At 35.3% G+C, this 17659-nt stretch overlaps 1 protein-coding gene across 3 annotated transcripts; it reads left to right on the top strand.

Annotated features, from left to right (window-relative positions):
• The first annotated feature begins 1332 nt into the window (after nucleotides 1-1332).
• LOC145111403 (Haloacid dehalogenase-like hydrolase (HAD) superfamily protein) lies at nucleotides 1333-5523 on the top strand. 3 transcript variants are annotated; one of them, XM_079047683.1, is made up of 8 exons: nucleotides 1333-1424; nucleotides 1656-1743; nucleotides 1865-1930; nucleotides 2030-2127; nucleotides 2302-2427; nucleotides 4439-4681; nucleotides 4812-4877; nucleotides 5094-5523. In XM_079047683.1, exons 2-8 carry the CDS (start codon nucleotides 1692-1694, stop codon nucleotides 5250-5252), a joined length of 810 nt encoding a protein of 269 aa, XP_078903809.1. In that variant the 5' UTR covers nucleotides 1333-1424; nucleotides 1656-1691; the 3' UTR covers nucleotides 5253-5523. The 3 variants fall into 3 exon arrangements, with proteins under 3 accessions (XP_078903809.1, XP_078903811.1, XP_078903810.1); XM_079047684.1 differs by having other exon boundaries at nucleotides 1399-1463; XM_079047685.1 differs by lacking the exon at nucleotides 2302-2427.
• The last annotated feature ends 12136 nt before the right edge of the window (nucleotides 5524-17659 follow it).

The following is a 17659-nucleotide window of genomic DNA, read 5'->3' as shown; positions in this document are numbered from 1 at the left end:
GGACAAATATATCGTTATCAACTTCATGAAAAAAGTTATTGTATAATATTTTAATATATCTTTATCGACTTCATTCAAAAAGTTGGTATAATATATTTTTTTAGTATATGCCTCTTTAATTTCCTTATGAGTATGAAAAAGCATCGTAATGTGTTTGAAGATATGATCTTGAAGGCATATGTTGCAAGTGGAGTATATATCCAGATTCGGAAGATAGGTTAAGTTTGGAAAAAAAACTATTTTGGTACCCTTTCCGACTATGCTTTCTTATGTGAAAATAACAATATAAAATCTATTTATTAATTATGTGCAAAAAGCACCATTTTTCGTAAAATAATATGTAATAACTAGTTATCATGTAATAAATGCTCAAATGGTGAAACCATACCGTTTTTCGTCATGTTAGTGGTTAATCCAAAATAAAAATATGCAAACATCGATTTGTGTTTGTGTGAGTATTGTCATTATTAATGATAATACGAAATAAAAGAATCATAAGAGCGTATTGTTTATAAGATATATTTTATGGTAACTTCTACGGATTATATAGAAAACCTTAATTTTAGAACACCATCCCCCTCTAGGAATGGATGTGAGAAGAGAAACTTTGTTGACATACCTTCTAACCTAATAAAAGAAAAATCCATGATTCTTTTAGTGTTAGGTTTACCTCATGTGTTGTTCATTTTGACTCTTTTGTTTTGCTTTATTGAACAACAAATCAAAAATATACTTAAGATATGCTTTTTAGATACACTTTTCTTCCCATCCACATAATTGATAATCCCACCATTGGAAATTAACAATGAACATTGGAAGCAAATAATTAATGGAAGTGCTGATCATACGTTGGATATCAACAAATAATTAATGGAAGTGCGGAACATACGTTGGATATCACATCCACACGCATCTCATTTTCTTATTGGTTTCAAGGTTTTGGTTGTACACTGTATCTTTTACATTAGAAGTAAGAGTATTTATGAAATCAACTTAGCATTTTTTACATGGTATCATTGAAGTCAAAGTGATTAAGTAGAGTTAACATAGCTTAGGTATTAATTATAATAGAAAATTATACTCCATATCAAGATAATATAAATGCAACTACAAACATATTTGGTTTTGCAACTAATAAAAACCATGTTTTACTACACAAACAGAATTAGAATAAAATATTATATGACAATTTGTTCAATTCAGAAAATGGAATAAAGAGTTAAAGCAGGGATAACAAAGAAATATACTTAATGCAACGTATATACCAATAAACCATGGGTGGGATTCCAACGCTAAACTTCCAATAACATGGCAGTGTCACCATCATTATAAGATCTATATATAATAAGCTTAGTTTGTGAATACCAATATCCCCGGAGATTTTGTTTATTTAAGAGTCCTTATATTCAAGACGATAAGAAAAGGTACTACACATGCTCAATAAGACATTAGTTGTTTGCTAGGTAACTATACATTTAACTGTTAATGAAGATGACTTTATTGTTCATGTCTTCATGACAATTAAGTTTGTAGTATCTTAATTACACTTACCATTGTTGTATGCTTCTTTTCATCATTAATTAAGTTCGAATTCAGTTTGCACAACTTCAATATTATGTTTTAATTTTCGCACCATTGATTCTAATGCCTTACAGAATTTCACAACCATAAAGTTTTTGGTGTTGATAATTATGGAAAGAGTTGGACCATCCACAACAGTCAAGTACGAGTGTTTGCTTTTTGGTATGTTGAAAGTGAATTAATTTTTCCTTGTTTTTTGTTTTTTTTCTGCATTTTGTCATGTAGTCCAAACTAGTTAAAAGAGATTATGCTTAACATGGTTTAATTTGTTCATCATTCTTAGATATGGATGATACACTATACCCCATGAGCTTAGGTCTTAATTCTGCTTGTCGCAAGAACATTGAAGGTACCCAAGAACCCATTATATATACCTATCTAACGGCATAAGATGTGATTATAAAATTTTGATTGTAAATGGATATAACATATGAAATTTTTGATCCAGAATTCATGTTGACACACTTGAACATAGATGAATGTGAAGTCCCGAGTATGTGCTTAGACTTGTACAGAGAACACGGGACAACCATGGCTGGTCTCAAGGTAATTACACTACAGCTTCGCATTTCATTAATGAAACCTCTAAAGATATTTTCAAGTAAAAAGATAGTAGAATGTTGAATTATATAGATAAATGCTACCTTTTTTGAGTACTAGATACGCATTTATGATTATGTCTAATGTGAATATCATATACATGTGGTTTTCTTGGCACAGGCTCTTGGTTACAAGTTTGATGATGATGAATTTCATGCATTAGTTCATGGAACCTTACCTTACCACGCTCTCAAACCCGATCTTGTGCTAAGGAACATTTTGCTATCGATGCCACAACGAAAAATTGTATGCCTTAGAAGCTACCACATGATCTTTTTTTATACCTTATACTAAAAAGAAGTCCAAGTACAACTTTAAAGATAAAAATATAACATGTTATATATCTCAACTTTTAAAAAATCATTATATTTTTGCAATCAGAAGGAAACAATTTATTCATTTTGGATCTGGAAAAAGATACTCATTTGACTATGAAAAGTCATATATATATATATATATATATATATATATATATATATATATATATATATATATATATATATATATATATATATATATATATATATATATATATAGGGAAATGATCAAATGAGAACACCTAAAAGGTTGAGAACGCGAGAACAGTTCTAAACCAATCAATATATAAAGGCATATAAGTAATTGTATATTTTAATTAAATTAAAATAAAACAAAATTCAATTAAATTCCCTTAAATTTAGGATCAGTTACCAAAAATAAAGAAATATTCAACTTTTTATTTTTCTTATTAATGGAATATAAAAAACATTTTTACCAAAATTTATTTAAAAAATGAAAAAAAATCAAAATTTTCTCCTATTTCACGTTTTTTTTTCTTCAAAAAAAAAAATGAATAGAAATCCAACCCCAAATCAATACATTTATATTCACAAATGATTTTTTTTTTCCAAAAACCTGAAACTATTCCAATCACAAATGAATACATATCAATTTACAAGTAATCCAATTCCTTTTTTTAATCAACAGAAAATAAAAAGAATACCTCTAATCATAAATAAATACACTTATTAACACATGATTACACTGCTATTAACAAATGAGTACCCTACTATTCACAAATGAATAAATGAATACCTCTAATCATAAATAAATACATTCATTCACACATGAATGCATTGCTATTCATAGATGAATACAATGTTATTCATAAATAAATACACATTCTAAATGTATTCACAAAGAGAGATCACGAGACTTAAAGATAAGAAAGATGTAGTAGACTGCAGAAGCTAGGGTTCACACTTTCGCACCCATCATCTCTGTCCAATAATCCACACCAGCTTCACCGATCGAATTCGATCCTCCAAAGCCCTAATCTAGGACTTGGGGAACGACTACAAGTAAGAGAATGGACTTCGATGAGTATGAGTACTTGGAGAAGACAGTCGACGAATCCGACACCAAGAACGGTTCGTCTTCGAAGACCAAAGACGGTCTGTCTCTCTCGACGTCACTCTCTCCATCCCTACACTACTTCTGTGACACTCCGATCGGGAAGACCTTTCCTCACGGCTACGACTACAGCCATGGTCACGTTCTCTGTCTAAGTCCCTCCTACTCCCGTCGTTCTCTTTGTCCCCTTTGTGTTTCTTGCTCCTTCTCCGTTCTTCTTCAATGCGGTCATCTTCAACATCTTCGCCATCATCTTCTCTTCCCTTCCGCTTCTGTTTCATCTGATTCAAGGATGCAGGTATAGAATCTCCAATGAGTACCGATGAAATAAAATCGAGTTGTAGGAGAACGATCGGAGATCGAGTTGTAGGAGGCCGATTTGGCGTTGAAGCCTTGGAGGGTTTTGGTGATGGCGAGGTCTGATGATGATCGAGTTGAAGGAGGCCGCTTCTGTTTCATCGATTGAATGCTCTATGAGATTAGGTCAAGAAATAGAGAGGCAGAGAGTAATTATAGGAGTTTACAAAATTAGGGTAATGCTTATTTACCTTAATAGCCTTTATAATTTTCTTTAATTTAAAAATTAAAATTTAAATGTATTAATAATTAGAAAAATAACAATTAATTATAGCCACACATCTTAAAAATTAGATGGTCTAGATCTGTTCTCGCGTTCTCAACCTTTTAGGTGTTCTCATTTGATCTATATATATATATATATATATATATATATATATATATATATATATATATATATATATATATATATATATATATATATATATATGGACACCTTTCTTGAATGAAGCTAGTGTTCTATTGTTAGATTTTACTAAGTTGTTTTAAGTTTGTGTTTTGGTTTCAGATTTTCACAAATGCGGACAAAGCACATGCAGCTCAAGTCCTGAGTAGGATGTGCTTAGAAGATTGCTTTGAAGGAGTCATATGCTTTGAAACGCTTAATACTAATCCAGTAGAAGAACCACAATCAATGAAATATTGTAGCATTAATGAAACTAACGACATTAATACTCGAATCATATGCAAACCAGCTCTTGAATCATTCCAAGCCGCTGCTATCATTGCCAATATTGACCCTAACAAAACCGTAAGCTAAACTCGTTCTTTAAGTTTAATCCTTCAAATGAAGTAGTATAATGTAGAAAATGGGAACTATATATTTCTTGATTGCATAATTAAGAAGGTTAATATTGTTTAGTTTATCTGTCTTCCCTCAGATTTTCTTTGATGATAGTATCCGGAACATTGCCACTGGAAAGGCCGCTGGATTTCATACTGTCATCGTAAGTTGTAAACATTTTTTTGCACTACACATTCATCCATTAATGTTAAACATGTATGCTTCCACTTTTATGGTCATGGGTTTATATCTGAATTGAAACTCGAAGAATGGAAGACACCAATTGTCTTTATATGGAAAATTTAACATAACTATACCTAAAAAAGTAAGTAATTCTATGTTATGACCAAGAAAGCACAATGATATATAAGTTGTACAGGTGGGAAGGTCAAGTCTTGTGGCAGGGGCAGATCATGCCTTACGAAGCATCCACAATATGAGAGAAGCATTGCCTGAATTATGGGAGTGTGAAGGAGAAGAATATACAGAACAAATGATGATACATTCTGCTGCTGTGGAAACCGTTGTCAAAGCTTAGGATGTAACTTTACATCGATCTTTGTGCACAATACTTCATATGTATGTTTAAGTTTTTACTTGAACTTTGTATGCTTAATATTAAATATGCTCAGAAAACTGTCGAAATAAAGGTGTTGCAACATGCAAGCCGTCGAAGCCTTACTTGTTTCCCAAACTGTTTTTGTTATTTGGGTTATCTATATATTTCTAAGTTTTAGAGTTGTATTAGCCATTAGGAGTCTTATTTAGTCTCCTATATATATAGGGCAATTATATAATTGTTTTAATTATCTATTTTCTTCCTGTTTACACCAGATTTCCACTTTATATCGTAGATTCGTAGTGTTCTTTATGGTTAGTTGTGTTTATTTATTTTATAATCAGTGGTATCAAAACGTTTAAAGATGAAAACACATACATGTCTGCCGTTCCTTCTTAAACTACCTTGTCGTCGTTACAGGTTGATCGATCTTCTTGATCGATCTCTTCATTCCACATAATCGATCGTTTTTTAAGCCAAAATACCTTCTACTTGATGGATTCTACAAAAAACTTCCTTATCGTTTTTTAAGACGACAATGCCTTAGAAAGTTAGAATCGTTTTTTTTTGTCCTCTATATGAGCCCATTAATAGATTGTTTCACGCTTCAGCCATTAAACCAATTAAACAACCCCACATTATTGGTTCTCTTAAGCCCATATATATCAATTCCATTATACACAGTTGTTTCATACTAAAACCTTTAAATAGCCTCTTATTCGATATTTTGTATATCATTATAACAATTTTTTTCTTATCAATTCTCAATCCCAAACAACAAGCAACTAAGCCCTTTAAATATCTTATAAATTGTAGCAGCGAGAAGTTCTATGTGTGTCATGCTATTGATTATTTCACCTGTATCCTTTATTAATTTTATCTTAAAGATCAATCTGAAAAAACAACTCAACTTTATGAAACAGTAGTTTATCAATGAATTAGACTCCAATAATAGTTCTAAACCAAACAAACGACATGGAATTAACCAAACATTAATGACCTGTTTTGTTTATTCATTCTAATACGATCTATTCTTTAAATATTTAAATATTTTCTAATTAAGATGGTTATAAGATATAACATTATATATATAGTTGTAGAATATTACTAAAAAAATAAGAGTGTTAGTGTTCACTTGGCAGTAAATTATCCTCAACTATCAATCATTTTTATGTAAACTTCACTGCACATAAATAAAATTTTATAGTTAAAATATAAACAAACTTATGTTATTGAAAAAATATGATTAAAATTATAAATTACTTTACATTTTTTGATTTCTTTCTATTTAAATTTAGCATTTTTTTTTGTTTTTTCACAACAAACGGGTATTCACCTAATGTAATGTTAAAGCAATCAAGTCACGGAAAAAAAATCTACATTAACTTGCAACAAGAAATGTTTTGGGGACATTCTTTTTGGTTGTAATGCGATAATCAAAACTATTATCAACAAAATGGTCGTTAATAGTTGTTACCTGGGTTAAAAGTTGATTGAGTTAAAAGTTTTGACTAAGTTAACTTCTGACTGAAATTTGCTGTTTGATTTTGCATCCGACTGACCGTGCAAAATGAATATATTACCCTTACACAACATTTTTTTTATAATAATTCTTTTATGATTTACCATTTAATTTATAACATAACATTTTTATAGCAACTTACATTATGTTTAAGTAGCCCTTGGACTAGAACTTTAGGACCAGACTCCTATCACTCCTATCAGTGTATAAAAATTGCAATTTCATTCATGTTTTTCTAAGGTTTTAATTTCAAAAGAATTTTGACTTTAAATGTATATAAAATCTAAAGGATTTGGACTTTCATTCATTTTTTCTAAGGTTTCAATTTCAAACTCTAGGAATTAATTGAGCAATAGTAATTGAAATAAACAAAATTCAATCACCTATTAACAAAATAAACAAGTGATTATGATGTAACTGGGCGAACATCTGCGTATTGCGTAAAATAAAAATATATAGTATTTTTTTGCATATACCGCTTGATAATAATAAGATATTAAGTATAACTCTTATATTAAGTTGATATATAAATTTGTAATTATTTTGAACCATATTGTAGAATATACATCTAGCAAGAATAATATCATTCGATAGCATCTACCCGTAGTTTGCGTTTAAATAAAATTAAACATAGTTTTCGATTATTAATTTAAAATTAATTATCTATTGATTTATTTTAATTTCGATGATGATGGTTAACTGAAATATTAACCACTATTTATAAGTTAATGCAATGTAATTATTATTGTTAATTAATTAAAAACCGTTTATTTGAAAAAAAATGAATTATAATAAAAAATAATTTTTTGATTTTGTTTATTTAATTTGACTTTTTTGTTCTATGTTTACAATATTTAAATATTTTTAATTATTTTGATAAATAGTATTTGAATCTATATATTTTTAAGTTTATGTAAAGTTTGATTTATGTTTTAGATTTAACATAATATTTAAATAAAAAAATAAGTGTATTATAATAATCATTTTAAAAGTCTACCAATAATAATATAATATTTTGCATTTAATAACATTTTCTATATTAAAAGATTAATTATATTAAATTGTAAAAGCAAAAGTTATTGTAACGTCCTGTTCTGAATCATTTCCTATTTTGGGATGGTGATCAAGAATTGGGTATTAGCAGACTTAGGACCCTTGAAGAATTGAGATCTAAACTCATTTGGAGGTGAATGATGTAACTTGGATGATCCGGGTGTTCGGTTTGTTTTTGGAGCCAAATGGTATTTTGGTAATATGTCAGCTCGAGCTTTTATGGAAATTCGATGTTTGTTCGGGAAATTGTAAGGCAGGTATGAGTTGATTAAATCATAGAGCTTCTTGTTACATTTTCATGGATATAAGGATCGTCGGAATCAGATTTATAACGAAGAAGTTATGGCCTTCGGAGTGCTTTAGGGTTTAAAAGGAAACCCTAGTACGTGGGTGTCACACCCCCAGCCATCGGCGAAAACACCGGGTAGTGTAACGTCATTCTTCGTATCACAGTTCTATAACATACATTGAACAGTACTAAGAAAATACGTACCTTTATTGATAATTGAAAGTTACATAACTGTTTTTCTAAAACCTATTACATAATATCCAACTATGACATTCTTCTTAATGAACAGAAAGGTAATAGTAAAACTTCTTCTGTTCAAATACATACCTGCTTTTCAAGTTTCTGAAAACACATGCATTTTAAAATACGTCAACATAAAGTTGGTGAGTCCACAAGTTTTGACTCCATAAAATAATACATTTTCCACGTTCAAAAGTATAGTTTTGAAAGTATCATTTTGACTCTCCAACATTTAGTATGTATATTAGATATAATAATTTACTTATCAATTAAGTGTTATACCTAAACATTCCTTAAACCTAAGGTATAAGTAGGGGGAAACTTATACTTAACATTAATACTTGTATACGACAAAGTATAATGTTTCTAACAATTTTCTACCATGAGTCTGTAACCGCTGCTATGACATAATACCTCTGATAAAACCCACTCATGATTTCCATGAGGAAAACCCACTCATGATTTACATGAGGACAACCCACTCATGATTTACATGAGGAAAACCCACTCATGATTTCCATGAGGAACACCGCACGCTTCATCGACGCCGGAACAATAACAAGTAAAAGGATAGTTCGTCACTTGCTTAAGGTTGACTATAGCTAACAGTCACAAGTGGGGTGGTCAACCCGTATACTAATTATACACGACTTCCTCGCTCACACGGGATTAACGGTTACAGTTCAGAGGATTTCCGCTAAGATCCCCAATCTTAGTTGATGAATACAATTACTCATGTAGACTTCGATGGCTTCCTATAGCTCTAACAACAAAAGCATCTTCATGTCTAAAACCCTAAGTTACTAGACTATGCTTTTAAACATTACTCCTAACTTCATAACATTTAGGCAGTATAACAGCTATATCTTGAAGTAAAACCAGGTTTTATCTTGACCTAAAACCAATAATAACAACATATAGCTTCCTAGTTTTATCTTGACATAAAACTATCAATAACAATATATAACATACTAAGTTTTATCTTGACATAAAACTAACAATAACAACATATAACAAGTTTTATCTTGACATAAAACCAATAATAGCCACATACTTTATAACTTAACATATAGAACTTCCGAATATAACTTCGGAATTATATCGCACACAACATATATATAGAATCCTAAGTATAACTCAAGATCTACATTAGTAAAATAACATGCCGACAGGTTGATAATAGTTGTATATATTCAAAATATTATGTTTAGAACAACTATACCTGGCTAATATAACTATATACTATCATATAAACATAATAATAATGTATATATAATATTTAGCATGCGTTTTCCCCCGAAATATTAGAAAGTGGGGCCGTGAAACTCCCCCTAGTAGCGTGATTTTATGTAATCTAAGCAGAAACGGTCATCGTACAAGGTCGTCGGGGCTCGGGATGCAAAATGGCTTCAGCAAAGGAGAGAGGAGAAAGAAGTTTAGGTGTAAGAATGGCTGAAGTCGGACCTGCTATTTATAGTAGGGATTTTGGACCCCCACGTCGTGGGTTTTATAAGGCCCACGTCGTGACTTAAGATCTTATCCCCGTAGACTTGCCATTTGCGTCCCTAGCTTTGGAAGGTGGCCATGTGACTCATCACGTCGTGGGATATCTTTGCTCACGTCGTGAGTTTGGATCTTATCCCCTTGTAGCCTCGTCACACACCTTCTAGATTCCGAGATTGGATAAATGACTCCTCACGTCGTGAGTTTTGTGCTCACGTCGTGAACTCAGTCATATTAGGGTTTCTGACAGCTGAATCTTCGGAAGGTCGTAACTTTCACATACGAACTCCGTTTTTGACGTTCTTTATATGCACGCGTAGGTATTTACAAGTACTACAACTCTCTTTTAGACTCCAATAGCTAATTCTAAGTCTATTTTAAATTACTCTTATTATAGATATTTATAGTGTTCGGTTCATCATAACTTCTTCATGCGAAGTCAGATTCAGACATTCTCTATATTTTTTGGAATCGTATGGACGTATATTTTGAGTTGTATCATAAAGAAAGTTCATATTTGTATTAGAATTTATCATGAACTACATAGCACTCTTATCACATTACTAGTTTAACAGAATCACATTACATGATTGGTATAATCACATGTGATTGTCTATTGACCTATTTTGACTAGTGTTACAGTGGGGCGTACCTAGGGAGTACGCGGGTCGTACTGGTGCGAACGGCAATACACGAGGTGTAATGTGGCGTACACTTAGCGTACTGCGAAGGAAAGATTGTGTGCATCTTGGTGTGTTTTGGTTCATATTTAAGAAGATGTTGTACTCTATATAAGCCCCCAAAACCCTAGAAATCATATTTAAGAGGTGTAATCGGGCAATACACGAGGTGTAAGTGAAAACCCTAATTTAAGATGTTGTACTCTATATAAGCACTTTAAGTCTTTAGGGCTGGCCTCTTTACCAGCTTCCAAGCCCCCAAAACCCTAGAAATCATCCCTTAGCCTCCATGGTGGTGTTTTTGAGCTCATTGTGTGCATCTTGGTGTGTTTTGGTTCATATTTAAGAAGATGGAGTTTGGTTAAAGGTTGTGGATCAAGGAAGAGCTTGTGGATCCTGATTCTCTACTTCATTTCTAGCTTGTTTGAGGTAAAAAGCTATGACCTTGCTCATTAGAAGCTTAGATCTAGTCTATTTGAATTTTGGACCCTTTTTGGCCCTTCGAATGAGATTTAGTGGTTGGACACCACTCCAGGAGCTATGAGCTGCCACTCTTGGTGTTTCTAAGGTTCAAAGTCTATAAAGTTGGCACCTTTAAAGTTTAGAATCACCCATGCATGAGATTGTGTCCGTTTAATGAAAGTGAAGTGCTATATCTTGAAGTTGGGTTCTTTTGGGGCATCCAAAGTCACCAAGTCCGTGACTTTATGGTTATAGACGTTTATTAAGAAGTAGATATGTGGTTTGGACTTCTAGTCTTAAGAATTAAGCGCTTAACGAAGCTTTTGGATTTTGGGTGAGTACGTTGGACGTACAAGTGTGTACGCACGGCGTACAAGCCATGTAGCATGTATGCTTATCGTACAACTGAGTACGCCCTGCGTACTTAGCAGGATTGGATTTCGATGTTGGGCTTCGGTTTGGGCCATCTTTTGGGCTTAGTTGTCTTGGGCCCTGTTGGGCCATTAGGTTTTGGACTGATAATTATTTGTGAAGGCCTACAATGGGATTTGGTCCCAATTTGGAAAATCGGGCCATGATTTGGGCATTGGACGGCTAATTTGGTATTTGGGCCTTTTGGATTATTAGGTTGGGCTTAAGTCTTGGTCCAAACTAGGTAAGGGGTAAATTGGTCATTTACCCTAGTAATGGGCTGATGGTTTGGATGGGAGTCCAATTGTTAACTGAATGTTATTTGTTATTGATAGTTCGGGGATCTGTTAGCCAACAACCAGGGATTATTTGTGTGATTTGGCAGTGCGAGGTGAGTTTCCTCACTGGATTTAGTGGGTCAAAGGTACCAATGACGGCCCATGGTTTATATGTTAGGATGCTAGATGTCTTCATGACTCTTATTGTGTTGTGTGATGGTATGCTTACCAGGCAAGGCCCGATGCCAGGCGGGGCCTGATGAGTAGATTGTATGCTAGTTATTAGTATTTGATTTTATGCTTACCAGGTGAGGCCCGATACCGGGCGGGGCTTGATGATTGTAGGGTATGCTATAGTCTTTGTGATTATTGCATGTGCTAGTAAGGTTATATGTTTATACGATTATATGGTTATATGACTTGTGTGTGTACCGGGCGGGGCCCAATGTTAGGCGGGTCCTGGTGATTGACAGATCTGTGATCCGAGCGGGGCTCGATGTCGGGCGGGGCCTGAGGCCGAGTGGGACTCGAGACCGGGCGAGGCCCGATGTAGGGCGGGGGCCAAGTATATGATTTGTGTATGTGTGGTATGTGGTATCTTGGGGAACTCACTAAGCTTTGTGCTTACGGTTTTCAGTTTATGTTTCAGGTATTCGGTCTTCATTTGGAAGAGCTCGGGATGATTGCAGAGCACACACCACATGTTTCCGCATTCTGTGATTTACTCTGATTTGATGATGTTTTGATAAATCTTGATTACCTTGGTTTTATGGAAATGATATGTATTAACGATTTATTAATCTAAAAACGAAAATTTTATGTCATTATTTGTGCAACGTTACAGTTATCGAGGTTCAAATCCATGTGGTACTAAAAAAATATCTATTTTATAATATATTATGATATGATGATTTATGATTATGAAATTGTCTAACGACATGTGAATAACGACATGTGAAACTAAATTGTAAGAATGTCCCTTCATAGTTAACTGCCAACAAGAAGACAAGGAGACCCTGAAACAACGATGATATAGAATGAACAAGCTTAGAAAGATGACTACTGAAAATTACAAAGGTTTGTAAGCAGGGAAACGACAAGTCAACGAGGAAGGAAGGGAGAAGATGTTGTGGTTCTCCTTTGCCTTACGTATCGACGATGTTCTCTTTTTTTATTTTCTAGACATAATAACGAGAATTTATGGCTCAATTACCTGAATAGGCCGCTTTGTACTCGCTCTCAAAATCGATTTAATGGCTCGATTTCGAATAAATCGATTGAAGATGAAGAGGACCAGTGGTGGTGGAAGGAAAAGTTGTGTGTGGATTGAAGGAGAAGGAGAAGTCACGCCCAGGGGCAAGGAGAGGAGAAGGGCAAATACGTGGTGAAAAGGACCCAGTTGGTAGCTTTTCGGTAGCTTTTCTTTGAGCACTGAATCAGAGGATGTGGACCGAATCTGACGTTCAAACAACCTTAATCAAACAAGCTAACCCAACTGACTCGGACCGAGTCAGAAAACAGTTCTGGACCGAATAAGTTGTGCATCAAATAAGCCTAAAGAGTGATGCATATTTAGGATTCTTAGACACAAAATATGCACCTCAAAACTTTGACCCACTCACGAACACACCTCATCGTAAAATTCAATCCATGTTAATTGAATATTTCGACTTTAAAACACATGTCAACTAATCTTTAAGACACACCAACCAATTTGGGTCCCAAATACCAATTTACCAACACTTTTTGACATTTGGCAACCACTTTTTAATGCATCGTATCTTAATTTATTCTCTTGAAAAGTTAAAAAAGAGTGGAGACAAGTTCAAATGTGGATGTCGATGAGACACTTAACCCAAGACATATTTATCTCAAACTTCTTTTAATTTATATGTGTCAAAATGCAAAGGCATGACAGGTTTAAAGAATGGTCTTTGAATATATGAATATGCTTTCCACAACAACAACAGGATAAAGTGGACTATTTATAATCATATACATGTTCCTTAGTTGGCTGTGTTAAAGTGAACCAGGTGTCACACCATTTTTTGTCACAAAGTGCTCATTAATTACCATTCACCGGCAAAAAAACAACTGCATAAAAATTTAGAAATTGTGAACAACTTTGCAATTGTCTAGAAAACTTCACAATAGAACAATTCCACAACTACTATAATTGCAAACTAGGCCTTTCTTCAAAATAATAATAATAATAATAATAATAATAATAATAATAATAATAAAATAATAAAAAATAAAAAAATAAAAAAATTTAAGTGTGTAATGAGACCATCGAGAAAGCAATTTCACAATATCTGACTAGTTTATTTAGACTGGAGGAAGTCGTGTTGCTCCTGCTGAGCTTTACCTCAGTCGTAGGAAGGAAGATAGGGGGAAGAAGTGAGAAAGAAGAAAAAAGGGTGTTGGCTACCGAGTGGGGGAGAAGAAAGAGGAAAGATGAGAGGAAGAAGAAGAGAGCTCCGCGTGCCATTGCCGAGTTGCCCTTTCAAGCTCGACTTGTTGAATTCATGGGTCGGTGTTCGCCGAGTCCATGTCACCATTACCGAGTCCACTCCCTTCAGCCTTACAAAAGGATGTGGTTGTATATATACACCCTAATATACTATTTTAGTCTAAACGTCTAATCATTTTTAATAATAAATAAACAATGTTTTTGAAAAAGTACTCTCTCTCTCTCTCTCTGTGTGCATGAATGCACCAATAGGAATTTAGAAAAAAATAAATAATTAAATAAATCATTTATGTAACGCCCCATTCCTGGTACAAAAGTAATTCTCTAAATGTTCATTTTATAAGAGCTACTCGACGAGTTGGTAGCCCTAACTCGTCGAGTAGATGCGAGCTGGACCGCGGGGTTTAAGTGGACTACTCAACGAGTCAGAAATGGACTCGGCGAGTAGGTCCATCAGGAGGAAACCCTAATCCTTAGGGTTTGCATCCTATTTAAGCAACATTATGAGTCTTCACCCCAGCCTCCATCACCTCCACAGTCCATTCTCGAAACCCTAGCAACCATTGAGTGTCTTAAAGCCTTTCTTGCCATTTTTGTGTGATTTGAAGTTAGGAGAAGGAAGAGATCTATTGGTGATTCAAGAAGAGGCAGGAGATCCAGAGTTTTGTTGCATTTCAGAGCTCTTGAAGGTATAAAATTTATACCTTGGCTTATTTTCACTTAGATCTTCATGAAAGCTTGTTTGTTGCCAGTTTTGGGACCTTTCCAAGCTAATTTCGGGGAGAGAGCTTTTGGGACTGTAAGGACTTTAGATCTAGGCACTCTTGAGCTCCAGAAGCTCAAAGTTGCCACCTTTATTCAGCCAAGATCCCATTCTATGCCCTAGACTCTCATTTCTAGCTTGTTTTGGGTGATTTAGCTTCATAGCATCATGCATGCACGTAAAGTTAGCAACTTTACGTGTTATTCTATCCTAAGGAGTCCAGATCTATGAATTAGAGGCAGTAGAATCACCTAGGATCAACTGTATAATCTGAGCATGCAATGGACTCGCCGAGTTGTTCTTGGGACTCGACGAGTCGGATCGGTGTCCCCAAACCCTTCTTTGATTATGAGTGAAACCATTGAGTTAAGGAGATGACTCAGTGAGTTAGAAATGAGTGAGACTCGGAAACAAAAGAACTCGACGAGTCCAAGGAGAGACTCGACGAGTAGAATCGAGATGTCCCGATGTTATGACCGTTTGAACTCGACGAGTCGGTAGAAGGACTCGGCGAGTTGGGTTGACTGAGAGTTGACTTTGGCCTTGGCGTTGACTTTGACCAAGAGGGTAAAATGATCATTTTACCCTAAGAGGGATTATCAGTTTTTGATTAAGTGTTGTTATGGAATTATAGCCGGAGAGTCGTCGGAGCAGCATATAGGGATCCCTCACCCAGTTTTTCAGCAGTCAGCCATACGAGGTGAGTTTCCTTCCAGTAGGAACGGGTCTATGGCCACAATGCCGACCCGTTTAGATGATAGTAGTTCCGGACTTTGGTCCGATGCCGGGGTGGTCCCGAGAAGTAGTTATGTATGCTTGATGTCTTCGTGATTCATGCATGTTTACGTTATGTGTATATGTTCTGGACTCCGGTCCGATGTCGGGCAAGCCCGATGCAATATATGTGATTATGTTATATGTTCATGCTTATGTTATGTTCAGTTTATTCCAGACTTCGGTCCGATGCCGGGCGTGGCCCGATGCAGTGGGCGGGGACAAGTTATTCCGGACTTTGGTCCGATGCCGGACGGGGCCCGATGCAGTGGGCGGGGCCCAATTTGTGCCGGACTCCGGTCCGATGTCGGGCGGGGCCCGATGCAGTGGGCAAGGCCCAGTATTTGTTATATGTGTTATTGTATGGTATGAGGTAGTTTGGGGGGGCTCACTAAGCTTCTTGCTTACAGTTTCAGTTTTGGTTTCAGGTACTTCAGCTAGCAAGGGAAAGGGCTCGGGATGATGGCATGGCACACACCACAGTTTTCTTAGCATGGGAGTTTACTCTGATGTTTTATATGAGATTGTGTTATGATAACAGACTTTATGAGATTTTGAGATACATGTTTTTTGATCTTATACCATGGTGATGATATTCATGTTTGTTAAATGATTTTGAAAACAAAACTTTTGGGTTGTATTTTCGGGATGTTTCAAGTTGGTATCAGAGCCTTGGTTTGAGGGATTCGGGCGTACTTTCGGGTGTGTCTGAACTCAAACTAAGGAATTGGTAGAGAAATTTTCAAAATGGAAAATCAGTTTTTGTAAAAGAAAAAAGTTTTAGAAAAAGCAAAAAGAGAATTTTTGAGAAGAGAATTTTGAAAAGAGAAAGGGGTGTGGTGCATGCAATCAACCGAGCTCAAGTAAGTACTCCCAAATTACCCATACAAGTTTATGCTATGTTATGATTATCAACTTGATTAGAACAGCATGCTAGATTAGGACTAAGGATCTAGGAATGATGCCTTATGTGCCTGTTATATGTGTTCAGCTTTATGGGAACTGCATGCTAGTACAGATTAGTCAGTATGATAGCCAGAGTAGTAGATGCTTGATTATGTGTACTCGATGCTCGGATGCTGCTTTCTTTGTGATTTTAGGAGTCTTAGTTATCTTTTACTAAGTAGTAAACGAATATGTTACGTTGCATATTGCAAGGACTAAATAATTTCAGAAGGTTAAGTCTAGCTCTATTTCGCAGCTCTTGTCTGAGTCCAACCATTGTAGAGTAGGATCTCTCATTCGAAGAATTATCTAGTCTGAGTAATATGTAATAGTATTCGCGAGATAGTTAGAAAAATAAAGCAGGGACTTCTTATGCAGCTGATGGCGGAGAGTGGGTTGGTGATTACCCTAGGGCAAGCCTAGGAAGAGTTTAGTATGAGATCAACATTAGTAGTAGTAGAGGGGACTTGGTGGAGTCGACGCAGTTCTTGAGGAAAGCACGAATAGATGTGGAAGGTAGTATGGGCCCGTACTACTGAAAGCAGAGGATCCGTACTCGAATCAAGGAAGGCTGAGATGAGACCAGGGAACTTGTAGTGTATGTGATCCCCCAGTTATGTTAGTATTCTGACGCCTATTGTGATGTGTTTTCAGAATGGTGGTTTTACGCTCTAGACCAGTAGTGGGTAGCTCAGGTGCAGGAGAGGGATCAGGCTCAGGCTCTGGAGCCGGGCAATTAGATGAGCAGACTAGGGAGTTCATCTCCTCGGAGGTCACACGCAGCATACTAGACCAGACTCCTGTGATTTTTGGATCGGTCAAGGAGGGTATCTTAGAGCTTCTGGATGAGAAGCTGAGCGCATTCCGTACTGAGATAGCGGCCATGATGGGATCGCGCACATTGACTTTCAGGGAGTTCAGAGCTTGTGGAGCTCCCGACTACCATGGGGCCCGGGACCCCATTGCGAGTACCAGATGGTTGGCAGATGTCGC

The sequence above is a fragment of the Lactuca virosa genome, chromosome 5, assembly GCF_052849685.1.
Source record: "Lactuca virosa cultivar CGN04683 chromosome 5, Lactuca_virosa_CGN04683_v6, whole genome shotgun sequence".
Classification (NCBI taxonomy): Eukaryota; Viridiplantae; Streptophyta; class Magnoliopsida; order Asterales; family Asteraceae; genus Lactuca; species Lactuca virosa.
Note: the sequence above shows the minus strand (reverse complement) of the source record. Positions and strands in the feature narration are given on the sequence as shown.